This window comes from Geotrypetes seraphini, chromosome 5 (genome assembly GCF_902459505.1).
Source record: "Geotrypetes seraphini chromosome 5, aGeoSer1.1, whole genome shotgun sequence".
In the NCBI taxonomy this organism is placed as follows: Eukaryota; Metazoa; Chordata; class Amphibia; order Gymnophiona; family Dermophiidae; genus Geotrypetes; species Geotrypetes seraphini.
In genome coordinates this window covers 119,518,696-119,545,957 of record NC_047088.1, presented here as the reverse complement: position 1 = coordinate 119,545,957, position 27,262 = coordinate 119,518,696, and the positions used below count along the sequence as shown (strand labels likewise).

Below are 27,262 nucleotides of genomic sequence, written 5' to 3'. Positions count from 1 at the left end.
TCCTACCTTTGCTACTTGGTGATTTCATGAGTCTCTGGTTGCACTTTCTTCTTCTGACTGTGCATCCAATCTTTCTTCCTTTCTTTCAGCCTCCTGTATGTTTCCTCTCCTCCAGACCTCATTCTCTCCCCCAACTTTTTCTTTCTGTCTCCCTGTTCCCCCTTCTTTCTGTCTCCGTGCCCTCCCCCAAGCCACTCGGTTTGCTGCCACCGCAATCGGGGAACAGCCCCCAAGCCACCGCCGACCCAAGCTTTCCCTGCAGAAGTGTTGCGCTGACCAGCATTCCGCTCCCTGACGTCAATTCTGACGTAGGAGAGGAAGTTCCGGGCCAACAAGGCATTTCTCCTCATTCCATCCAGCCTGAGCCCCATCTCTCCTTGATCCAGCATTTCCCTTCTGTGTCTGTCAGAATTACCATTCCACCTATTTTCCAGCATCACCCTTCTTTGTGTCCATCTCACCTATATCCCTATCTCACCACTTTTTCAGAATCTTCATTTGTCTCTGTCCTTGTCTTTACCCCATGTTCACCATTTGCCCTTTCAATGTCTTTATCTCCCCCCCCCCCACTTTTTCAGCATTACTTCTATGTCTCTATTTCACCTCCTCTTCATGTCCCCTCTGTATCTCTATCCTTATTCAGTAGGTCCTGCTTACCCTTTCTCTTCTTTGTGTCACTATCTCCATTTTCAGCTTTCCCCCCTTTTCCTTTGTTAATGCACCCTGTAGCCAGAATCTTTCTACCCTCCCTCCACTCCGGCCCAGCCCAGTATGAAAGATTTCCTTTTGTTTCCCTCCCCTCTCTCTTTCTCTCTCTCTTCTGCTCCCTCACCCACGAGTCCTGCATCTGGCCCTCTCCCTTCTACCTGCACCTGGCAACACCCCCCTGCTCCGCGGCTCTCTTCAGCAACTCGTCAGCAGCGGTGATCAAGACAAGCTGCCGACATCGAGGCCTTCCCTCTACGAGTCCCGCCTTTGTGGAAAAAGGAAGTTGAAACAAGCGGGACTCGCAGAGGGTAGGCCCCGACGTCAGAAGCTGCTGCTGAGTTGCCGAAGAGAGCCGCGGAGCAGGGGATGTGGCCGGAAGCAGGTAGAAGGGAGAGGGAGATAGGAAGGCTGTAGATCTCCGGAGCATGACACCAACCCCGGCCAGGATGATTTCTTTTTCAGGCGTGCATCTTACAAGTCCGGCGTCGCGGCGGGAAATAGCCATGCTGAGTGAGCTCAGCACGTACACAGATGAAAGCCTTGCTTGCTGATTGGTCCGGCGGCACGGCGGGACGGGGCCGCCGGACCAATCAGCAAGCAAGGCTTTCATCTGTGTATGTGCTGAGCTCACTGCTCAGCGTGGCTATTTCCCGCCGCGACGCCGGACTTGTAACTGCATGCCTTGCGTGACACACTACCGGAGCCGCAGCAAAGGTGGAAAAGAGCCGCATGCGGCTCTGGAGCCGCAGGTTGCCGACCCCCGTCCTAGACCATCGCTCCAGTAGGAGTAGGTCGTGCATCATGTTGTCGGGCACTGAATCTTCGTCTGTTGTGCATTTGCCCACTACATTACTCAGTTTGGCGTCATCGGCGAATAATGTTATTTTACCTTGAAGCCCTTCTGCCAAGTCTCTTATAAAGATGTTGAATAGGATTGGGCCCAAGACTGAGCCCTGTGGTACTCCACTAATCACCTCCGTCATTTCGGAGGGGGTGCCGTTCACCACCACCCTTTGGAGCCTACCTCCAAGCCAGCTCCCAACCCATTTCGTCAATGTGTCACCTAATCCTATAGAACTCATCTTGCTCAGTAACCTGCGATGTGGTACGCTATTGAATGCTTTGCTAAAGTCCAGGTACACGATGTCCAGGGACTCCCCAATATCCAGCTTCCCCGTTACCCAGTCAAAGAAGCTGATCAGGTTGGATTGGCAGGATCTCCCCTTAGTAAATCCATGTTGTCGGGGATCCCGTAGATTCTCCTCATCCAGGATCTTATCTAATTGGCGTTTGATTAGAGTTTCCATTAGTTTGCTCACTATCGATGTTAGACTCACTGGTCTGTAGTTTGCTGTCTCCATCTTTGAGCCTTTCTTGTGGAGTGGAATGACGTTAGCCGTCCTCCAGTCCAACGGGACGCTGCCTGTACTAAGGGAGAGGTTGAAGAGTGTGGACAGTGGCTCCGCCAAGACATCACTCAGCTCCCTAAGCACCCTGGGGTGCAGGTTGTCTGGCCCCATTGCTTTGTTAACCTTGAGCTTTGACAGCTCACCATAGACACTGCTGGGCGTAAACTCAAAGTTACTAAACGGCTCAACTGAGCCAACCCTTGTCTGGTAGGGCTAGTCTCAGTTAGGGTGCTGGTCTTAGACCAGAGGGCCGCCGCGTGAGCAGACTGCTGGGCATGATGGACCACTGGTCTGACCCAGCAGTGGCAATTCTTATGTTCTTATGTTCTTAGGGCAGACGCTGGATGGAAGAGAGTGAAAAGGCAATGAAAGCAGAAACCAGAGACGACAAAAGGTAGAAAAAATAATTTTATTTCTATCTTGTGATTCAAATATATCAGATTTGAAGTATGTATCTTGCTAGACATAACTGGGGAGTGCAAAGCCCAGGCACTACTACTTCTTTAGCTTCCAGCTGGCTTAGGGCTCTCTCTGACCAGGGGGCAGTTGCCCTAGTTCTACTCCCTAAAACCATTCCTGTCATGTGTGACTGTGATATTCTATTACATGATATTTGTGTAGCATTCTGTAATAATTTAGCTTATTCAGTTTTCTTGATAGTAGAGGGGATATATGTGAAGGGGAGGGGAGACAGGGTTTTTGTTGATCTTTGCCCTGTATTATTTGAATTTATAAAATGACAATTGTATAGAATATTGTTTCTTTTTATACTTTAATAAAATATGTTCAATATAAAATTATAACTATTTGAGGCTTGTGCAGATGGGATCAGATGGTTTGTGGGACCGAGCTCGCGGGGATGGGGCGGCGATGGTTTTTAAAAAAATTTCAGTCTTAGTAGTTTGCCGGTCCACGAAATAATTATTTTATTTCCGCCGGTCCACAGGTGTAAAAAGGTTGAAGAACACTGGTTTAGAGTTTTTACAGTTGATTGAGGGGCTTAAAATTCCTGATCATGTGAAAAGAAGTCTCAAAGCACCTATCTCACAAAAAGAGATTCAGAAGGCTTTAAAGCCCCTTAGAGTTGAATCCTCTCCAGGGGGTGATGGATATACGGTAGAGTTTTTTAAATCCTTTCAAATTACCTTGTTACCTCATCTATTCAATTTATATCAGTCTCAACTAAATAAAGGTTGTATTACGGGTACTATGGCAGAATCTTTAATAATAGTTTTGCCAAAGCCAAACAAAGATCCTATGTTGGTTTCAAACTATAGGCCTATCTCTTTGATTAATGTGGATGGAAAATTGTTAGCTAAGGTATTGGCTTTATGTTTGAACAAGGCTCTCCCTTATATTATTGGTATGCAGCAAACAGGATTCGTTGCTCAAAGACATTCTTCAAATAATACCAGATTAGCTTTTCATATGTTAAACTTAACAAAAGAAATGAAGGATACGGCCTTCTCTGTATCCTTGGATGCAGAGAAGGCATTTGATCGAGTAGAATGGACCTTTATGTATCAGGCAATGGATTGGTTTGGTATTGGTTCTGGATTTATACAAATGATTCAATCCTTGTATAGCTCCCCTTCTGCTAGATTATATATAAATAATACTTTTTTAGAAAGGTTCTGTTTAAAAAAGGGAGTTAGACAGAGTTGTCCGTTGTCTCCTTTGTTATTTGACATTGTTCTGGAACCTTTACTTTTAGCTATTCAACAAGCAGAGGGGTATTCCTTATGCAGGTCGGGAATATAAAATATCTGCATATGCAAATGATATTTTGATTCATTTGAGAAATCCTGAATAGACCATTCCACATTTACTGGATTTGATAGATTTGAAAAATTCTCAGGTTATAAAATAAATTGGAATAAATCAGAAATTCTTCCACTAAATGTACATTGTGTAAAAGGATTATTTGTTTCATTTTAATTTAGTTGGAAGGAAGATGGAATAAAATATTTAGGTATTTGGATAAAAAGTACATTGGAAGAAACAATGAAGATAAATGAAAAATCCTTATTGTTGAAGGTTACGGAATTGTGTGAGCAATGGAATCCTTTACATTTGTCTTGGTGGGGGAGAATTCAAACAGTAAAGATGATGATTTTGCCTGTGGTTTGTTACCAAATGGGTATGTTGCCAGTTTATTTTCAAGGGTCCTTTTACAAAAAATTAAATAGTATACTGTCAAAATTTGTTTGACTTGGGAAAAAAACAAGAATTGCTTTAGTATCATTACAAAAACCAATTGTGGAGGGTGGGGTAAATTTTCCCAATTTTTATAGGTATCATCAAGCCTATATAATGCGTCAAGGTATGTATTGGATCCTCCCTGAGCTTATGAAACATCAACCGGATTGGCTATATCTTGAATGGAAAATTATGTCCCCTAAGCAACTAAGTATCAGATTACCTAGATATGCTAAGGACAACATAATTTTATTGGATACTTGGAAAACAATTAAATTTATTGATAAATTAACAGAGGCTTCAATAATGAATTCTACTTTACAGTCCTTATGGTTAAACTCCAAGATTCAAATAGGCGGTGCTGGGATCGCTTGGAAGAAATGGATGCAGGCAAATATTAGGAAATTAGATGACATTATATCTAATGGAAAACTGCTTGAGTTTTCACAACTGCAGCATTCATTTGGCATTTCAAAGTTTCAACAATATAGGTGGTTGCAGTTGAAGCAGGCTATTCAGAGTGGGTTCCTTCAATGGAAAAATTTAAAAACTTATTTCAGCTTGCAGATCCTTTGCTACCAAACAGATTTAATTGGACATCAGGCTGCCCAGTGGTACAAATTGATTTCTGGATTTTTAAATAAAAAGCCCCAAAATAGTCTTAGAGACATTTAGAGTATCGAAATAAAACAGTATATTTCTGTATCTCGTTAGCCACAAATTTGGACTTGGAGATTGAAATGTACAATGTCAGCATCTATGAGACAAACATGGTTATTTTTATTTCATAGGATTTTCTGGACCCCAGTTCGGTTAAATAAATTAGATAATTCTAAATCTAATAGATGTTGGCATTGTCATATTGATATAGGGACTTTGGATCATCTGATATATTTTTGTCCATTGATACTTAGTTTTTGGAAGTCAATTTGGGGACAAATTAATCTTATTCTTGAAGCATCTATCTCCTTGACATATGAGGTGATAATATGTGGAACGATTCTTTATGTTAAACCCACTTTAGATAAAAATAAAAGTCACCTTTTCATGATTTTGACAGGAATAGGGGTTCAAATGATTATATATACAGTAATTGGAAAAATCACGATAGGATAATTTCAATTTTTGGTGGGCAACTGTGTGTACAACATATAAATATGAAAAGATTATGGCAGAATGTTTAGGTATTAGCAAGTCCTTTAATGAGGTATGGGGTCCATTAACTAATTTTATTACGTTATAATTAATTTATGATTCCTTTTTGTTTTTGTTAGATTCCTTTACACATCCAGGGAGGGTCGGGGGGGGGGGGGGGCGGGGTAGAATATTTATTTGGAAGAGTAAAATTATATTGATAGCATAAGATATAATATTATTGTTTATAACTAGGATAAGAAGGGGAGGAAAAATTGTTTAATATAATAATTGTGATGATAAGAATGTATTTTCATATAGTTTTTCTGATTCTTCAATTGTATACATTATAAAAGTTTGAAATGTCAATAAAGATTTACAAAAAAAAAATATATATTATTCTTGGACAACATGGTCTCACATACTCTATGCCTGAGCCCAATGCTCATTTGCTTAACATCTTATTATTCTTGGCTATTAAAAACATCTTGCACTGTTGGAAGGACTTATCTAAGGTAGAATACATTGTATGGTGGAACACGGTAATGCATAACCAACAAATATGAAAGTGTAATAGCTGAAAAACATCATTCTATTAGTTCTTTTTTCAGAGTATGGAGACCTGTTCAACTTTATTGTGACTTGGATCGTTGACATAAACTACCTCAATGTAATATTTATTGCCAAATATATTTATTGAGCTTAACAAGGGATGATACGGAAGCACAAGGCAGCACTGAAAATAAGCTCACTGTTTAACAGCACAAACCCAACATGAAGTGAACACCCCCACTCTCAAATCCCACAGAAAGGGCAGGATTAACTAATAGGCCAAGTAGGCATGTGCCTAGAGCCCAAAATGGTCAGGGGAAGGGCCCGATGAAGGAGGGCATCAACATTGTTTTTTCCAAACCGCAATGGACCCCCTCCAACATCGATCGGCAACACGAGCCTCCCCGATCGGCAATGCAGGCCCCACCCCGATTGGCAATGCGCCCCCCCTATTGACGGAAAGTAAGATACGCAAGCAACATGGGTAAGAAAAGCAACTGGAACTGTAATTATGCAAGCGGTGCTGCTTGGCCAAAGCTTCCCTCTGATACAGCTTCCTGTTTCCGCCTGGGCGCATGGTGGGGTGGGGTGGGGCAAGGGGCCCAGTATATTTGTGTGCCTAGGGGCCCTCGACGAATTAATCCTGTCCTGCCTGCTGGCGAACACCCATGAGGGTAAAAAAATAACCCCACATTTTTTTTAAATGAAAAAAATAAAATAGGAGAAGAGTGGAACAAAGAAAAAGTAAAAAATACGTGAGAGCAGGAAGGCAAAAAGGCAAAGTTTGAACAATGTTCAAAATACACAACTTCTTCGCTCCGCGGAAAACTAACAACTGAGAAGCTGTGTGCCACATCGGGCAAGAAGGCACTTGCGCATGCGGAGTGCGGTCAGTCGCAAACTTTCTAAAGTTCTCAAAGTGGCGATACTCTTTAAAGCTCTCCATTCCAGGGTCTGTGGATGACATCACCCACATGTAAGAATATGCTGCCTGTTTGTCCTGGGATAATAGTTTCTTTTGATGTTTTTCAAAAAGTTTCTGCACTTTCATATTTTTGCAGGAAATTGTTGGGGCAGGAGAAGTGGTAAGAGGGCGTGTTGTAGAATGTAATGTGACTAGTCAGTCAGAAAAAACAGGGTGATTATGTGGAAAAGTGATATAATTTTCTTTTGAAATATTTAATAATATTTTTAAAAAAATAAAAGTGCAAAAATTTTTTGAAGATTCCTTGTACTTGGTCCTAATATATTCAAACAGATCTCATAAATGTTTAATGTGGATATTCTGAAAACTACGCCTGTCAATAACTTATGATGACTAGAACTGATAAATTGAACATCTTATAGTAGCATTCCTCTACTTAATATACACAGCAATGACAATAGCTGTAAATGTTATAAAAATAAAAGTGGTAGTTCCATGCAGTACTTACGTAGCTCCATACATTTGCTGATGCACTCAGCTTCTGTCTCAAATCTATTGGCATTCCCACCACACCCACCGTACCACACCTGGGTGCAGATCTTGTTTTTGCTGTCAAAGAACCACTTAACCTGATAGTCCTTGCATTGCATGCCCATGTCAAAATCCAACAAACAAGGATCTGTCAAATCTGAATTTCAAAATGTGTGAAAAAGTTATCATTTATATATGCAAAATAGTAGAGGAGGCAAAAAAAAAAAATATTCTAAATTATAACTCGTCCTTCATGCTAAGAAACAAGACATCATCAAATAAATGGCCAAAACAGAAAATATGAGCATTAAGGAGCTATTGGAAAAGGAGGGAGCATAATTGCAATAATTCTCTATTAGTCTATTAGTAATTTTACCTGAGCTTGCCTAAAATATTTATGCTTTCATTTTCAATTTGAGATGATTTTGTAGATAATGTTCAAAGGATGCATATTAATGAGATTGCATGATTTGTAACTTATGAATCAGTTTACTTTTCCTGCTTCTTTCATGCATGCTATATATATATGTAAATATGAGTTTCATGCTTCTTATGCTGACTCAAGGTATCGAGAATTATGGAGCTTATTTAACAAAGAAAAATCTATTTAATTATAAACAGGGGCTATATTCTCTGAGGACAGTCTAAACACTTGGATTTGCCTTTGGTTGTTATTTTTCAAGCCACAGTGTTTAAAATTAACCTAAGAGCTTCTTTTATGAAGGTGCGCTAGGGCCTTAACGCATGGAATAGTGTGCGTTAGCCGCTACTGCCTCCTTTTGAGCAGGCGGAAGATTTTTGGCTAGCACGTGCTAATCCGGTGCGTGCGCTAAAAACACTAGTGCACCTTTGTAAAAGGTGTGTTTACGTTTAAGAATATTAAATAAATATAGGGATTTATATTTTTTTCAATTGTGATAACTTATATAACAATATTCATACCACAATTTAAAAGAATTAATTAATAATTTGAATAGTGCTCAGACCCACAACCTTAGTGTTCTAGTGTAAAGACACACAACACTAGTTGCCATCAGACTATCATGGCACTATTAATGTCTGTACCACCATATAACAATCCAACATCCATTTACTATAAAATAAACATATCTTTGTGGAAGTTACTGCTTCTCCGATGGTCATTTAATAAGCAGCTGGTGTCATAAAGTGCTTGTGCGTGTACTAATAAATAATAACTTCTGGAAGCCAAAAATTACAAATATCTTCCCTTCTACTCGAGTTTCGCCTTGTGCTTCCTCAGGAAGGGATTATCTAGAAACAGCCTCCAAAGAAGGACCCATCCGACTTGCTCCATCAGAACAGCCTACTAACTGACAGTTAGTCAGTTGTCAGTTAGTCGGCTGTTCTGATGGAGCAGGTCGGATGGATCCTTTTTTGGAGGCTGTTTCTAGATAATCTCTTCCTGAGGAAGCACAAGGCAAAACTCGAGTAGCATCAGATGAGATCATCACGAATAGAAGTGTCAGATGAGACAATTGTAGAATGGGATGTAAAAGAGACTTCGACTCTGCATGAGAAGAGATGGCAAGATCTAGAAGGATATTGGATCCTTAACATAGTGTCTGAAACAGGAAAGGACTATCTGAGGAGTCTTAGAAAGAGAGAAAATGTGACGCAAAGGTGAGAGTCCACTTGTGTTGCCGAAGAAATCAGCTGAGCTTGTCGGCAAGAGTACTTGTTGCTTCTTGAATACAGACAGGGTTTAGAAATATGTTTCAAGCAATTAAGTAGTTCCAAATCCTCTTGGCTTTCTGACAGAAAAATTGATACTGTCATGCTTGATTATGCAGTAGAACACAAGTTGATTGCTCATGCATAGTAAGAGGAGTTGATTAAATATGTTGTGATGAAAAGACTTGAGAGTATTCCAACTCGCTTAAGTCTTGAAATAGGTATATAAATGTCTGCTCTTGGCAGAGCAGGCTTGTATGTTAATATTGTCCAGGTGAGGTTCGCAAGAATACTTGGAGGAGTTGTGGTCAGAATTGGCTGATCTGGAGGCATATGAAGCAGCAGCCATGGTCATCCCCCAATGAAGAGAGTAACAGAGTGATGAAAGTGGCTGTAAAAAAGTATTGAAAACTGGAGACCATGTAGATGCCAGAGACAACATGGACTGAAGATGCCATGTGATCCAAGAGTCCCATCAGTTCTCTAGCTGAGATAGACAGAAGATGAAAAACTTGACTGGAAAGTTGAAACAAATGGTCCTGTTGTTGCTGAAGTAGGAAGGCCCTGAGTATAATTATGTCGAGCAGGGCTATTATGAATTGCAGTGGTTGAGAGTTTTAAAGCTGAGATGTCAAAAAGCTAACTGCAACTTGAATGTCTGAGAGCATCTGAGTAGATACATCCTATAATAGCCAATCGTTGAGATAGGAAAAAATGGCTTGGCAGTAAAGCTGCAACTCTTGATGAAGCCTCTTGGAAGAGGTCAGGCTGAAGAGAAGAATTGGGCAAAATAAAAATGGCTGAGCATATTAGAAGGAGCTGCTATATGAATTTTCTGAGGCTGCTGCTAGATTTTCTGGTTTTGCAGCAAAAGCCCAGTGTTGCCTGTGACCCAAATAGAAGGGAAAATGTGTGTTATTCAAAGTATTCCAACTCCTTCTATACTGAAATTTAATGTGGCCACCTCAATGGTAAAAAAAGTGAGTAACTTGACATCTCAGAGCTCACAACATAGCAGATGTTATAGATGAACAGCAGAGGATGACCCTAATATGCAAATTCCAGTCTATGAATTTGATACTACAGAAGGTGCTCCAGAGAAAAATACTCCAGAGAAAAAAACTGATAATTTCTTTATGAGTTGCTTTAGGGAAAAAACAAAACCCTGTTCACCAGCATAAATTTCTGATAATGATGATGAAGCTGTTAAGGTACTAAGGGTTGTGTAGATTTGAACCCACGTCCTTTGGAAGATAGCAGTACCTGAGCCATAGGTGCTTCTTTTCAAGAATGTATGTGGGTCCACAGACAGCAGACAGGAATCTGCCTGTACTAGGAACTAGTATTCATGGGGAAACCGTAATATGTATAGGTGTGTCCCATTCAGCAAGTGAGTCAGGAAGAATATTAAACTTAAAACAGAACTGTACTGAGCTCATCATATATCCAGGAAATAAAAGATCTACTGAATAAAATCTGGTCCTGGGAAGCAATTCCTTGTAAAGACAGTTCTAAAGGAATGCTGGAAGAGTCAGGCATAGGTAAAGCCAAAGCAAAGCCTGAATGAAAGTTAAAAAGTCCAGTCTGAGTAAAAATAAGATGATCTTAGTATCGATCCGATGAAAACCATGATGAAGATCGATAACGATCTCTTATTCACTGAAACATATGAGAAATTATGCAATGGAGAAGAGCATCGATGCTTCAAAGTAGTGGATTGATGTGTTGATAAGAAGAACCAAAAGATCGATATAAGATCGATATCTGGTTGATGTGAAGTGCTCAGATGATCCATGAGTAGTAAGAAGCTCTGATGGATAGCTAACCCTGGTACTTAGAGGCCTCGTAGTGAAAATCACAGTGGGCCAGTAACAAAGGAACATATGCTAGCCTCAGCATAGTGTACCAAATTTCCTTCATGTAGGCTTGTCCTGAAACATGTATCAGTAAGTGAATATTTAGTACCATCAGTGCAGAAGGTTGTCTTGATATGCACAGAAAAGAAACAGTGGTGTTGTTGAATGGTCTGCATCAAATAACTGGATGCTGTTGAGACCTATGGCACCTTGAATTATGCACCAGTATTAATGGCTGAACAGGTGGTACCCTCGGTGCAGCAGGTTGATTTGGAGTGAATGATTGCCAATAAGGATACATACCGAAGAGAAAAGTCAACCTGTGAAGCTGGAGCGTAATGGCATTGATGTATGGTATGCATGAAGACTCGATGCTGGTAAGACCTTCTACACCTTGAAGTATGTACCAGTATTAAAGGCTCCATAGCTGGTATCATCGGTGCAGCAGGATGTCCCGGAATGGTTGACCTCGATACACACCATGAAGGAGAGACACCTATGAAGCTGGGGAGCATCGTCGGCGATAAGTGGTCTGCATCGACTGACTCGATGCTGTAGAGACCTGTGACACTTACTAAAAGATGAAGTATGCACCAGTACTATAGGTTCGTAGGCCAGTACCCTCAGTGCAGCAGGTTATCACGGCATGGTCGATCTCGATGCTCAATTAAACACCAAAAAGTCCAACAGGACAGAGAACCCACGGGTATATAACAGTACAAAAGGAAGTGGGAACGGACAATGAACACTCCACTGAAGATCACTTCTGCTTGTGTCCTTTTCTGAAACAAACAAGTTGGTTTTACATCAATGATCTTCAGTGTCCATTCCCACTTCCTTTTGTACGATCTCAATGCACACCATGAAGGAGAAAAAGCCTGCGAAGCGTTGATGTGTGGTCTGCATCGACTGACTTGATGCTGTAGAGACCTGAAGTATACACCAGTAACTACAGGCTCAACATCCAGTTCATCAGTGCAGCAGGTTGTCTCAGTTAAAGGCACTGGTACTATCTTCTATAGGTCATATGTGACCTGGATGAGGATGCACACCATGAAGGAGCTAGGGAGCAGTAACATCATTGTTTGATCTGCATCGACTGGCTCATTGCTGTAGAGACCTATAATGCTTGTTGGGAAGCTGATGATCTCTTAGCTGACTTCCCCAATGCCGGAATGTCCCACAATGCCGATGTCAAAACTGATGTTGATTGATTGATGTGAGGACTTGGCACCGTCCATGTGTGTGCCAAAGAACCACTCCTGATGTAAGGTAAATAAGTGCGAAAGAAGGAGAAGAACCCCAGAAAAAAATCAAAATGGTGTTTCCGGCCTCCAACGCCACTGACCTTAGAAACATAGAAACATAGAAATAGACGGCAGATAAGGGCCCACGGCCCATCTAGTCTGCCCACCTTAATGTCCCTCCCCTACCTTTGCCCTGTGAATAGATCCCATGTGCCGATCCCATTTGGCCTTAAAATCAGGCACGCTGCTGGCCTCAATCACCTGCAGTGGAAGACTATTCCAACGATCAACCACTCTTTCAGTGAAAAAGAATTTCCTGGTGTCACCTCGTAGTTTCCCGCCCCTGATTTTCAACGGATGCCCTCTTGTTGTCGTGGGACCCTTGAAAAAGAAGATATCTTCCTCCGCCTCGATGCGGCCCGTAAGATACTTGAACGTCTCAATCATGTCTCCCCTCTCTCTGCGCTCCTCGAGCGAGTATAGCTGTAATTTGTCAAGCCGTTTTTCGTATGGTAGATCCTTGAGTCCCGAGACCATCCGGGTGGCCATTCTTTGCACCGACTCCAGTCTCAGCACATCCTTGCGATAATGCGGCCTCCAGAATTGCACACAGTATTCCAGGTGGGGCCTCACCATGGATCTATACAATGGCATAATGACTTCCGCCTTACGACTGACGAAACCCCTTCGTATGCAGCCCATGATTTGTCTTGCCTTGGACGAAGCCTGCTCCACTTGATTGGCAGACTTCATGTCCTCACTGACGATTACCCCCAAGTCTCGTTCTGCTACCGTTTTTGCTAGGATCTCGCCATTAAGGGTATAAGACTTGCATGGATTCTGGCTGCCCAGGTGCATAACTTTGCATTTTTTGGCATTGAAGTTGAGTTGCCATGTCCTAGACCATCGCTCCAGTAGGAGTAGGTCGTGCATCATGTTGTCAGGCATTGAATCTTCGTCTGTTGTGCATTTGCCCACTACATTACTCAGTTTGGCGTCATCGGCGAATAATGTTATTTTACCTCGAAGCCCTTCTGCCAAGTCTCTTATAAAGATGTTGAATAGGATTGGGCCCAAGACTGAGCCCTGTGGTACTCCACTAATCACCTCTGTCATTTCGGAGGGGGTGCCGTTCACCACCACCCTTTGGAGCCTACCTCCAAGCCAGCTCCCAACCCATTTCGTCAATGTGTTACCTAATCCTATAGAACTCATCTTGCTCAGTAACCTGCGGTGTGGTACGCTATCGAATGCTTTGCTAAAGTCCAGGTACACGATGTCCAGGGACTCCCCAATATCCAGCTTCCCTGTCACCCAATCAAAGAAGCTGATCAGGTTGGATTGTTTGAAAAATCGGCAATAGAAAAGACCGTGACCACCGAATAACAACCCATCGCACGGACGGAAGAGAACTTTGACAGACTAGTTTGTTCAGAAAAAATTGTCAAAAATAAAACCTGAAATTTGGGAAAAAAAGGAAAGGAAACTTCCTAAACTGTAAAGTTTTAAAGTAAGAAAAACATTAAAGAAAAAATAAAATGAAAAACAAAACAAAACCCTGAAGTGGGAAGGCAACAAAAACTGAATGGAGTCCAGTTAAGAACAAACTTCTTCACTCTGTGGAAAATGAATATCTGATGTATCTCCCGCCTCTGCGGGCAGGAAGGCACTCGTACATGCGTGGTATGGGCAGTCGCAAAGCTTTTGAAACTTAAAGTGACAGTTCACTTATCAAACTGTCTGTACTGGTCTCCATGGATGACACCACCTATATGTGAGAATATGCTGCCTGCTTGTCCTAGGATAACTCTCTTATTTGAATTTGAAAGAAAGGGAGGGGTGGGGAGGAGGGAAAGGAAAAATGTCATATGGGCTGGAGGAAGGATGCTGGCTACAGGGTGAGGGTATAAGGGAAGAGAGGGGAAACTGAAAATGGAGACAAATAGTGACACAGAGAAGGAGAAAGCGGGAATTATAAGGATAGGGATACAGATGGAAAATGCTGAAAGGGGGAGGGGTAGACAGGAACAAGAGGGAGGCAAAGCTGAAAGAGGCCAGATGGGCAAACAGAAGGGGATAATACTGAAATGGAAGGTTAATGGGGATACAGATGAGGCAATGCTGAAAAGGGGGAGAGGAGATAGGAACACAGAGAGGGAGCAATGCTGAAAGGGGATATTGCTGAAAAGGGGAAGGTGAAATAGAGACACAAAGAAGCAAAGCTAAAAAGGGGGGAAGCTAAGGACATTGAGAGGGCAGATGGTGAACATGGGGTGGGGGAGGGAGGGAGGATAAGGACAGGGACACAATGAAGATTCTGGAAAAGAGGTGAGATAGGCATATAGGTGAAATGGGCAAACAGAAGGGTGATGCTGGAAAAGAGGTGGAATTGTGACACTGATGGACACAGAATGGAAATGCTGGAACAAGGAAAGATGAGGGGCTCAGGCTGGATGGAATGGGAAGAAAGAGGTTCAAGGAAGGGGCACAGAAAAAGGACAGACTTTGGAAAGAATGAGATAGTGAAGAGATGATGAGGAAAGCAGGAACCCAGAGACAAACAAGGTGGATAAAAGGTTTGTGACGGGTTGTTGGTTTTTTTTGCTTGAGGATAAAGCACTATTATAGCTGTGTTAATTTGAAAATGGAAATAAGGTGATCTTTTTATTAGACTAATATTAGACCTCTCTATTCCCCTCCATACAGCATCCTTCCACCCATCTATTATCATGTGCAACATTTCTTTCTCTCTCCCCATGCACCATCTCTCCTTGCCTTCCACACTATGTCCAAAATTTCTCCCTCTTTCTTCTCCATGAATGTCTCTGTCCCCTCCACCATATGCAGGATTTCTCCCTTTCATCCCTTTCTGCCTAAAGGACATTTTTTGACTAGCTTTAAGAGACCAAAACCCCCTTCCTCAGGTCAGGAAAGGATACCTTAACAGCAGTATACAGTACTGACCTGAAAAAGGAGATTTTAGCCTCTGAAAGCTAATTGAAAAATGGATTTGGGGGGGTCGCAATAATATTAATTGATTCCTTTTTCTGTGTTAATCAAGACATGTCTGGATACATTCGAATTCTATAGGTCATGAACAATTTATCTCTGGCTTTAAAGAACATTTTTAACAACCATTCTCTATCCGAGTCTAAAGATAATTGTACAAACAGAGTAGCTGAGTGAGACAATTCCGAATCAGATTTTTCCAAAATATATTTTCCAGTTTTATTTTATGTGGTAATTTGTATTTCAGTCTTTTCAAATTTACATCTGTTGTTTTTATATTTTGCACAGTACTAGGAGACATGCATTACTGTTTATCTTTTTATTTATTCAGTTTTTTATATTGTTCTCCCAAGGGAGTTCAGGATGGTTTACATTAATTTATTCATGTATGCAAGCATTTTTTCCCCTGTCTGTCCCAGTGGGCTCACAATCTATTTAATGTACCTGGAGTAAGTGTGTGTGTGTGGGGGGGGGGGGAGGGAATTAAGTGACTTGCCCAGGGTCACAAGCAGCAGCTGTGGTGCTGCATTCTATGCAAAATCTGATTCCTGAGGGTGCAGTTTTCATTGCTGTCTGCATATTCTATTTTTAGTTTGCAGTTACACTCTCATCCAGTTTAGAATAAATATATGTGTTCGGTGTGTGTGAAAAAAGACATGCTTTTCTATTGGAATTGACTCTGAAGGATTGTTTAATTTTACAATGGGTGAATTGATGTTCTAGTGCTCACTGCAGTGGTTAAATACTGCCTTTTCCTTCGTGTGACTCGTGGATTATTACTAAAAATATATATTTTTTTCATATAAAGGAGAGGGTGTTAAATAATGATTGGCCCTGGGTGTCAAATATGGTAGTTACACCACTGCCATCTGGACTCGAAATTCCAGACCCGATGCTGCAGCAGTAGAGGGTTTGTTTGTTTCATTAGGGGGAGGGGTTTACAAACTGTAACTTCTGTTCTTTATGTGTCGCTGAGATCTCTGGGGCTGTTTGTTATACATAAGGTGACCATATGTCCCGTTTTGAATGGGACCATCCCATTTTTAGATCCCCTGTCCCATTGTCCCCAAGCACAGCTTTGGGACGCTGAAATGTCCCTTTTTCAAGGACAGCGTCCTGAAGCTGTGCGCGGAGACAACAGGACAGATGATTGCTTCCCCTCCCTCCCTGCCACACTAAAGCCAGCCTGCCTGCCTCCCTCCCTCTAGCGCCAAAGCCTGCCCCCACCCCGCCCGGCCCCTGCTGCTGCTTGCTACCCGCCGAAGCCTACCGCTGTTTCAAACCCTCTCCTCCAGTCCGACGCCACTGCTGCCCACTGCAACTAAACAAAAGGAAGGTCCAGGCGCCGGCCCACAAACCTTCTTCCTGACATCAATTCTGACATCGGAGATGAAGTTCCGGGACAGCCAGCAATAGTCAGCCAGCATTGATGAATTCTATCTGCCCTGATATCGTTTCTCCATTGTAGCAATGTCTTGGTGAAACCTTTCCCTGTGCTCATCACTAACACTATCATAATTATTGGGGGAAAAAAAATCTAATTTGAGGCAAAATGTTTTAATATTTCGGAGATTGTTATAACATTTACTCCAAGCATTAGAAAATATAGCAAAAATGTTAATTTTTACATTACAATACTCTTTTGCCACAAATCAGAGGGCTATACCAAAAAATTAAGGTCAGTTTTGAATTCAGCAACCCCATGAATTCAGCGATCCCAAATCACTATAGAACATCCACTACAATTCATGCCACAAAACCTCTGTCGCACAGTGTAATCAGCTGGAAACTTCAACAGGACAGATTGTTCGACACCGGCATGGGCATCAATCACAAATCTTCATAATTGAAGATATCGACACCGACTTTGGGAGAGACATCGTTCCATTTGGTAAGCCAGTTCAGAGACACCAGATTCCCAATTAGCATTGCAGGTCACTTTGCATCTAGTCTCTTGATGCCGACCAAGCAGTGACGACCACCTTCCAGCTTGCTTCAACCTTGAGATGTGCATCCTTAGGAAGGTCACCCTCTTCAGCGTGGCTCTCTGCGCTAGAAACTGCTATTGCAGTTTGTCACAACCCTAGCCCTAAAGCTCGCCTTGTGCCAGGAAAGGCTATGCCTAAACCTAGCCTGTCTGTAAAAAGGGCTAACCAGTGTGACAGAGCAAACCATAATAGAAAGTTAGGCTCTGAGTTGCCTCTTAGTTCCCAGCTTGCAGAACCCTGGGGAGGTGAGGACTATGAGGGTAACAGCCGGGAACAGCCTCAGAAACATTCTACTCACTCAGCTAACTCCCAGCTGCAGGGCTTAATGAGGAGCACTGGGAAACATAGGCAGAAGCTGCAGGCTGCCCCTCCCCCTCTTAGAACCGGGCGTGGTCGCCTCAATGCTCTTGAGGCTGCACTGAGGAGGAAGCAGTTAGTCTGCCCTGGGCCAGCCCAGGAAGGAGGCTTACAGGACTGCTCTCCTGAGCCTCACCACTATCAGGACGTTGAGATGGTGGATCCAGCCCCTGACCCTGAAGCCAACCAGCTAGCTGAACCAGAGCCCATGGACTGTATAGAAACTGCCATGAATACAGAAGCTTACTCCATGGAAGAGAGCTAAGTACCTTTGCTGGGTTTTTGTGTGCTTAAGCTGACAATCTTTTGGGCTTCTTTCAGTGGAACCTGTTTGCACCTGTGTGAAGCAAGTGAGCAGTGCTGAGCTCCTTGCAAGGTGCCTGGAACTGGAAACCTTTTTGTTAGGTTTAATTGTGCTGAACTGTTTAGGTTATGTTTTGGTTTTTGAAAGCAAGAAAAGCTTCAATTGCGATTGTGTGCCTGGGAGGTAGTTTTGGGGAAGAATCCACATAATATCCTAGGTTGGGATTGTGGGGCCATTTGTGGCATTCTGTTTCTTACAGAGTAAAATTAGTGGATTCGGCTACTCCCCTCCCCCACTAACTACTGTTAAGTTGGTTGGGGTCAAGCCGGCTTCAATCTAGGCTTGGACACAACACTGTCTTTATTTATAAAGGAAGTGTGATAGCTTGTTCTGCCTGTTTGCCAAAGGCAGAACAATTAAGACTGCACTCGGCTACTTACCTGTGACACTGGCCAGAAAGGTGTGAGTTGTTTGTTTTTCAACTCAATTTTACTTTTTCCTGTTTTCTTATGTTTATGGAAAAGAATGAACTGAACCCTGTTCAATATTGATTTCCACAATAAAGTGGGACTTTATTTTCATTTGAAATTGACTGTTTTGAATCTTTTTGCTTGTTCATTGAACTGTGGGACCAGCAGGACTTTCAGCCTTCTCTGGAAGCACGTAGGACGCAGGCTATTCTGAGCGCTGTCGGGAGCCAAGCGTATACACGGGCACTGGCAATGCCACATTTGGTGGCAGTGGTGGGATATAGCGCCTCCTGCTGGACAGTTGAAGGAACTTTTGGAAAAAAAAAAGTTTGTCTTTTTTTTATTGTTTTAGTTTGTTTGTTTGGTTCCTGTCCTGGAGCAGCTGGTTCCAGACTCTTCGGTCCGCGTTAGCTGTGGGAGTGAAGTCTTCTGAGGAGGATAGCCTGGTGGCTGAGCGGAAGTAGCGTTAAGCACGAAGTCGGAGGAGCCTGGCCTTACCTGCGGCGGTCCTGTGTCAGAGGGTGACCGGAAGGACTACAACCAGTGTTAAGAGGACAGATACGCAGACAAGCGACTGGAGGCCAAGGAGGCCTAATACCAAAGGCGCAGACTCACCAATCTCTCTGGTAAGAGTACCTCAGCTAAGGGGGTTGGTGAGGGATATAGTGGTGCTAGTTGGAAGTACCGCACTTGGTTTGTTTTTTTCGCTTGTTTCTGTTCCAGGCCTGGAAGCAAGATGGATCAGCAGCAGCTGATGGCTTTCTTGGCTGGCGAACGACAGAAGCAAAGTGAGGACCTGCACTAAAGACCAACTAAAGACCTGTACTAAAGACCAACCAGGACTTATGGTATCGGTCGCAGGAATTAGCAAGGAGACAGCATGATGAGATGGTATTGGTGATGGGAGAACAGACTAAGGTACTGTCTCAACTTATACAGAGACCCACGCCAGCCACAGGCAGTGAGCCAGGACTGAGCTTTACTCAGCAAACAGTAGGAGCAGCTAACCCACTCTCAATGTTAAACTTATGTAAGATCACACTGGCAGATGCTCCGGATGAGTTTCTATCTGCCTTCGAGAGGGTAGCTACTGCTGCTGGTTGGCCGCAGGGACAGTGGGCTGTTAGGCTTCTGCCCTGTTTAGCTGGGGAAACATTATCCGCTTTTCAGACCCTATCCCCTGAACTGGCCAACGACTATCAGGCCGTCAAAAGCCATATTTTAGAATACCTAGGGTATACTCCCGAACATTATCGGCAGAAATTCAGATCTACCATAATGCAGGATAAAGAGAGTCCGGAAAAGGCAAAGACAGCCATAGGCCAAGGACAAGCTTGTAAGACCTCGGGGTATGTCAAGCCTAAAGAGCCTGTTCAGGGAAAGGCCCACCCCTGCTATCGGTGTGGGAAGGCTGGGCATACCCAGAGGTTTTGCGGATTTAAGAAGGATTTTGTGATAACACGAGAGATAAGTACCCTGATCCCGGAGGCATACCTCGCTTTAGTTTCAGTCGCAGGTAGAGAGGTATCCGCTCTAGTAGACACCGGTGTGGACCAGTCCATGATATCCACCCAGTGTTTTAAACAACTATTTCCTCATGAGGGAGTACTAGACGTAGTTAGGGATCAGTGGGGCTCGCAAGAAAGTGAAGAGACCAACGTGATCTCCTATTTGACCCAGCTGAGGAAAAGACTAAAGCAAGTCACGCAACTGGGCAAACAGAATCTTGAATGGTGTCAACAAAAACAAAAAAAGTACTACGATAAGAAAACCCAATCTCGCCACTTAAAAGTGGGAGATAAAGTGTTGATATTGGTACCTACGGATCCGCATAAATTCTTGGCCGAGTGGAAAGGCCCTGCTACTATTGTAGAAAAGTTAAACCAAGTAGACTATTGAGTCAAGGACGAAAAAAATAGGATTCAAACGTATCATGTTAATCTCTTGAAGCTATGGCGGGATCGTGAAATACTTACCATGATCACGGAGCAAAAACCGGAGGATGACTTTGGCCCTCAAATAACGGAAATGAGTCAGGTTGAAGGGGTCAATATAGGGACAGAGTTAGCCGATGACCAAGCGGGACAACTAGAAACCCTAGTACAGGCTTTCAATGATGTGTTCTCCCCAATACCGGGGCGAACGGAGGTAGTGACACATGAAATAGTAACTACCCCATAGAAGGTGGTCAGGGTGAAACCCTATAGGTTAACAGAGGGGAAAAAGGAATTAGTACAGAGTCTGGTGCAGGAGATGCTATCACTAGGGGTTATTGAACCTTCACAGAGCCCCTGGTGTAGCCCCATCGTCATCGTTCCCAAAGCTAATGGCACGCCCAGATTCTGTATTGATTTCCGTCAGCTCAATGAAGTTTCCCAGTTTGACGCCTTCCCTATGCCCCGGGTAGATGACCTATTAGACCATGTGGGACAAGCCCAATTTCTCTCTACACTGGATTTAACTAAGGGTTATTGGCAAATTCCTCTGGCTCAGAGCGCTAGGCCAAAGACAGCCTTTTGCACGCCGCATGGGCTGTATCAGTTCACACGCATGCCCTTCGGACTTCATGATGCTGCTGTTACTTGTCAAAGAGGAATCACCGAGGTGTTAAGGGGGCATCATCAGTATGCTGAAGCATATTTGGATGATATAGTGATTTTCTCTTCTGACTGGGCGCAGCACCTGAAGCACGTAAGGGCCGTGTTGGAGTCTCTTAGGAAGGCTGGTTTCACAGTTAACCCTAAGAAGTGCTATTTGGGGCAACGTGAGGTGAAGTATTTGGGGTACATAGTGGGCCGAGGTCAGGTCAGACCCTTAGTAGACAAGGTACGCTGTGTAAAAGAGTTTCCTTTACCCACCTCTAAGAAACAGTTAAGAGGGTTTCTAGGGCTCCTGGGCTACTATCGGCGGTTCATTCCAGAGTTCTCTAAAAGAGCCGCTGTTCTCACTGACATGCTTAAAAAGAATAGGCCAGATAGCCTTCGGTGGGAAGAGGAGGGCCAACAGGCTGTAGAGGACCTGAAGGAGGCATTATGTACTAACCCAGTGCTCACGGCTATAGACTTTAAGAAGCCCTTGGTTTTACAGACGGATGCCTCGGGAACAGGGTTGGGAGCAATACTAAGCCAGGAGGTTCAGGGAGTTGAGCACCCAATTCTGTTCCTCAGCCGTAAACTGCACCCCAATGAGCGTAAGTACACAACTGTAGAATTGGAGTGCTTGGCGGCCAAGTGGGCCATGCAAACCCTGGTGCTCTATCTGCAGGAGCGCAAATTCACCCTGGTTACCGACCATGCGGCATTAAAATGGCTAAACACCATGAGAAACAATAACGCTAGGTTAACCCGGTGGTATTTGGCCCTGCAGACATTCAGATTTAGGGTGGTGCATCGTCCGGGTAAACTCAGCACCAACGTGGACACACTGTCGAGAATTCAGGAGGATGAGGTGAGCCCTCCACAGACTAGGGACGGGCAGACGTTAAGGGTGAGGGTATGTCACAACCCTAGCCCTAAAGCTTGCCTTGTGCCAGGAAAGGCTATGCCTAAACCTAGCCTGTCTGTAAAAAGGGCTAACCAGTGTGACAGAGCAAACCATAATAGAAAGTTAGGCTCTGAGTTGCCTCTTAGTTCCCAGCTTGCAGAACCCTGGGGAGGTGAGGACTATGAGGGTAACAGCTGGGAACAGCCTCAGAAACATTCTACTCACTCAGCTAACTCCCAGCTGCAGGGCTTAATGAGGAGCACTGGGAAACATAGGCAGAAGCTGCAGGCTGCCCCTCCCCCTCTTAGAACCGGGCGTGGTCGCCTCAATGCTCTTGAGGCTGCACTGAGGAGGAAGCAGTTAGTCTGCCCTGGGCCAGCCCAGGAAGGAGGCTTACAGGACTGCTCTCCTGAGCCTCACCACTATCAGGATGTTGAGATGGTGGATCCAGCCCCTGACCCTGAAGCCAACCAGCTAGCTGAACTAGAGCCCATGGACTGTATAGAAACTGCCATGAATACAGAAGCTTACTCCATGGAAGAGAGCTAAGTACCATTGCTGGGTTTTTGTGTGCTTAAGCTGACAATCTTTTGGGCTTCTTTCAGTGGAACCTGTTTGCACCTGTGTGAAGCAAGTGAGCAGTGCTGAGCTCCTTGCAAGGTGCCTGGAACTGGAAACCTTTTTGTTAGGTTTAATTGTGCTGGACTGTTTAGGTTATGTTTTGGTTTTTGAAAGCAAGAAAAGCTTCAATTGCGATTGTGTGCCTGGAAGGTAGTTTTGGGGAAGAATCCACATAATATCCTAGGTTGGGATTGTGGGGCCATTTGTGGCATTCTGTTTCTTACAGAGTAAAATTAGTGGATTCGGCTACTCCCCTCCCCCACCAACTACTGTTAAGTTGGTTGGGGTCAAGCCGGCTTCAATCTAGGCTTGGACACAACACTGTCTTTATTTATAAAGGAAGTGTGATAGCTTGTTCTGCCTGTTTGCCAAGGGCAGAACGATTAAGACTGCACTCGGCTACTTACCTGTGACACCGGCCAGAAAGGTGTGAGTTGTTTGTTTTTCAACTCAATTTTACTTTTTCCTGTTTTCTTATGTTTATGGAAAAGAATGAACTGAACCCTGTTCAATATTGATTTCCACAATAAAGTGGGACTTTATTTTCATTTGAAATTGACCTTTTTGAATCTTTTTGCTTCTTCATTGAACTGTGGGACCAGCAGGACTTTCAGCCTTCTCTGGAAGCACGTAGGACGCAGGCTGTTCTGAGCGCTGTCGGGAGCCAAGCGTATACACGGGTACCGGCAACGCCACAAGTTTCATAGAAGAGGGGGTTAGATTATGATCAGTCTTTTCAAGAACTTCTCCGCTATTTTCTTTTTCTTAGCCTGTTCCTCAGCCGATTGAACCTTGGATCCAGCTGTGCTATCCACGTTGGGAACTGATAACCACAGTCCTCTGGGTTCTACAGGTCATTTGAGAAGGATACTTTTTAAATAATACCTATGAAACACCCCTCACCTTTATGGGACATTCCAGAGACTTTTCTCTATATACAACTACAAGTCACTAGTGGTAGAGGTAAAAAAAATCTATGCCTCAGTGCCATCAGCGAGTGCCAGCTGCACTAAGGACACATTTGGACTTCTAACAGTGCTCCAATTTACCAATCAGACTATCAGACTATCAAAGTCGCAACTTCTATATCTCCTGCTATGTGAAGTATTTTGTTTGGATATTGCCTTCTTTGATGGATGTTTTCCTTCTCAAAATCAGGACAATCATTTGAGCTTAAACACAACACCTCATGCAATTCTATGTTTGTTGTGTATGTCTTTATTTGCTCTTGTCCGAAACTTTATGTGGGACAGACTATTCGTCCTTTTAGAACACGGGTCACGGAACACAAAAGTTGTATTCGAAACAATCGACTTCAAGCTCCCATGGTTACACATTGTTTGGAACATAATCACAATTTCACCGACTTACAATGCTGTGTCATTGATCACATCATGGACAATTGCTCCGATAGACAACAACAACTTTTGCGGGCTGAACAAGCTTGGATTTATAAATTGAACAGTGAGGAACCCGATGGGCTCAATCAAAAATTAGAATGGCATATTTTCTTCTGATTCTTTAAATCTTTTTGAAGACTTCTGATAGTTCAAACATCCTGTTGTTAGCTTTTTATTATATATTATTATATATTATATATATTTTTTGAGAGCTGTTTAGTCAGCTGCTCCACCACACAGCCACTCCCGGGGTTTTGACGTCATTCCCCGGGAGTTCATAACCCGGTACAGTCATGGTGCAGCCATCTTTTTGATCTTTTGATCGAATGAGACGTTGCGGCGTCCTTCTCAAAGGTATGTCACTGTGGCTTCTGAAAATGATTTTGAAGTTTTGCTTTAAGTACAGTTAATGATGTAATTTTCTTTTCTGGTTTCAGTTTTTGATTGGACTTTTATTACACCCTGAGGCAGCAAGTTAGTGAAACGCTGGCCATCGTCGGTGTACCGGTCAATTGAGAGATAAGTAGAAAGTTTTTTTCTTCTATCAAGCATAGACAGCCCTGCTTATAGTTGTTCAGAATTGGGAGTTAACAGAGGTTTTTGCCAGTGAGGTTACCACCCTACCACCTCTATCCACCATTGTGGTGGTGGGAGGGCTCTTGTCTGAGGCTTTTCCTCTAGTTCAGTCTGAACTTTCTCCCTATAACTAAAGCAGCCCTGTCTACACTATTTACATGACATCATTTGCTTTTTTCTTGTGAAAGTGTATTTCAGTATAATATTGATTTTTCACGAATCCGAGTATTTGTGCTATATATTCCTTCTCAAAATCTACAGGAATCTCATTATATATCTCTATCCCTTCCCCTACCTGGAATGTATCAGACATGAGACTTATTCATAGTCTATGGAGAAATCTAACATGGTTGTAGAGTCTGTAAAGTTAGATTCTTCCACATGGTGCAGCTGCTTTAGGATTCCACCATGGGGCATAGAGCCTGTAAGGTGGTTTTGTCCTATTCTTTTGATTCTACTTGAACTTGAGGGATCTAACAGGGGTGTAGAACCAGTAAGTTAAATTCCCGCCATATTGGAGTTAGATTCCTCCACATGGTATTCAGCATGCAACTTGACATGAATCAAACCACTTAGGCTGTTTCAGGATTCCACCATGGGGTTCAGAGCCTGTAAGGTGGCTTTTTCCTGTTCTTTCGATTCTACATGAACTGGCGGGATCTAACAGGGGTGTAGAGCCTGTAAGTTAGATTCCCGCCATATTAGAACCTTCCACTGCTTTATCCTCAAAACAGGATCAACCAGCTTTTTTTTTATTGCAGCATGTCTTCCACTGTTCCATCAATGTTTATACAGTACCTTCTAGAAGACATCCATATGCTTTAATTTTTTTCCTACATCTGTTCCTTAATGAACATTCGCCACCAGAGCTCTATGGATGACGTCACCCACACATGAAAATATGCTGCCTGCTTGTCCTGAGATAATGAATGGTATATATTGAAGAGTTAAAGCTTATACTGGACAGCTTGCATGGTCTGTGTCCTGTGCAATTTGGTATAGGAAGGACACTGATGGGAACTCCAGTAACTTGGAACATGAGGACACTGATGGGCAGACTTTACGTGAATAACTTTTTCGATTTGATTCAGCCTTTTTAATCTATTTTTCGATTTGCTTTTCCCAAACAATCAGGCATTTTTTTTCAAACGTCCTGGCGAGTTTATTTTGTAACCCACCCTACATTTCTTTTTGCCTTCTCCAACCCCACCCTGGCAATGTGGTGTAAACATAATAAACAAACAAAAACAGCTTTTCCTCTCTCTGTTAAGTCCTATCTATCTAATACCAGCTCTGGCAGGATACACATTTCAAATCTGATATATTCTAATTACAAAATAGAAAGTAAAAGTATTTTTTCTACCTTTAGTTGTCTGTCCATTTTATTATTCAAATCATGTTGGTCCCAGGCTCTGGATTCTGCTTGCTTCCTGTTAAGTCGCTAGCCAGAGTCTCCTGCCCATTTAGTTTAATTTATTAGCATATCTAGCCCAACTTATCCATGTTTTCTTCTTTTCTGTGCTCTCCATCATAAGAAATAAGCATAAGAACATAAGCAATGCCTCCGCTGGGTCAGACCCGAGGTCCATCGTGCCCAGCAGTCCGCGCACGCGGCAGCCCAACAGGTCCAGGACCTGTGCAGTAATCCTCTATCTATACCCCTCTATTCCCATCTTCCATCTCTGTACCTTCCCTTCTACTGCCATATCCAATATTTCTGTTTCTTTCCCACTGTCTACCATCTCTCTCCCTGCATTGCGCCCTGGGTCATACCTCTCTATTCCCCTCCATGCAGCATCTCTCCCTTCCTCCCCTCCATTATCATATGCAACATTTATTTCTCTATCCCCATGCACCATCTCTCCCTGCCCTCCACACTAGGTCCATTTCTCCCTCTTTCTTCTCCATGCATGTCTCCCTTCCCTCTACCATATGCAGGATTTCTCCCTCTCACTCCTTTCTACCTCTGTTGCATCTCTTCCTACTTCTCCTCCCCCTCAGGTTAAGGAAGGAAGAGTGGGGCGGGTGCTTATGGCAAAGGAAGGACCGCAGCGGCAGCCCTGGAGAAATAGGCCTAACGGTTACTTTCCTCAGCGAGGAGGAAGGACCTATTCTCGTTGGAGGCCTACGATCCGGTGGGCTCCTCTGTCCAAACATGCTTGTGCACCTACTCAGGCTTATGATAAGGCAGCAGGTTGTGACATCTATGCGGCCAAGGAGGTAGTGGTGCCGGGTGGGGGAAGAATCTTAGTTCCCACCGACATACAGGTATCTCCTCCACCAGGATCTTACCTTAGGGTGGCTCCGCGCTCAGGTCTAGCTTTAAAGCATTTGCTAGATGTAGGTGCTGGGGTGATTGACCCGGATTACAGGGGAAATGTTTCTGTTCTACTAATAAATGGTGCCGATACAGAATTCCAGGTTAAAGAAGGGGATTGTATAGCACAGTTGATCTGTGAACGTATTTGGCATCCTAAATTGGAAAAATGGAAACATTTGCTACCGACACGTAGAGGAGGAAAAGGTTTCGGTTCCTCTGATGAGCCTGGTGTTAGAGACAGGGGTTTGGTAGATCCTGAGAGCCCTCAATCTGATCTAGATTCCCGGATGAGTATGGAAAGAGCAGTCGAACAACAATTTGGGAAACTGCAGCGGGAATTAGATCAGGGTCAGGAGGAGCAGAAGCGGCTATGGCAGTAAGCGTTTCAGGAGGTTGAAGGGAGTGAGTGACAAGTTACGAAAGGCTCTTTTATACCAAGACCGATTATTAAGGTCTACCCTGGAAGAGAACTTCCAGTGTT

At 43.4% G+C, this 27,262-nt stretch overlaps 1 protein-coding gene across 7 annotated transcripts in view; it reads right to left on the bottom strand.

Moving 5' to 3' along the window:
- Positions 1-27,262, bottom strand: part of COL6A3 (collagen type VI alpha 3 chain) — a 1,265,605-nt gene that overhangs the window by 167,457 nt on the left and 1,070,886 nt on the right. For 5 of the 7 annotated variants that reach the window (XM_033946673.1, XM_033946671.1, XM_033946677.1 and 2 more), the window contains one exon: positions 7,436-7,615. The exons of the other annotated variants lie outside the window; for them this stretch is intronic. In XM_033946673.1, the coding sequence (XP_033802564.1) occupies positions 7,436-7,615 (180 nt within the window). The remainder of the gene's footprint in view (positions 1-7,435; positions 7,616-27,262) is intronic. 7 annotated transcript variants of the gene reach the window in all.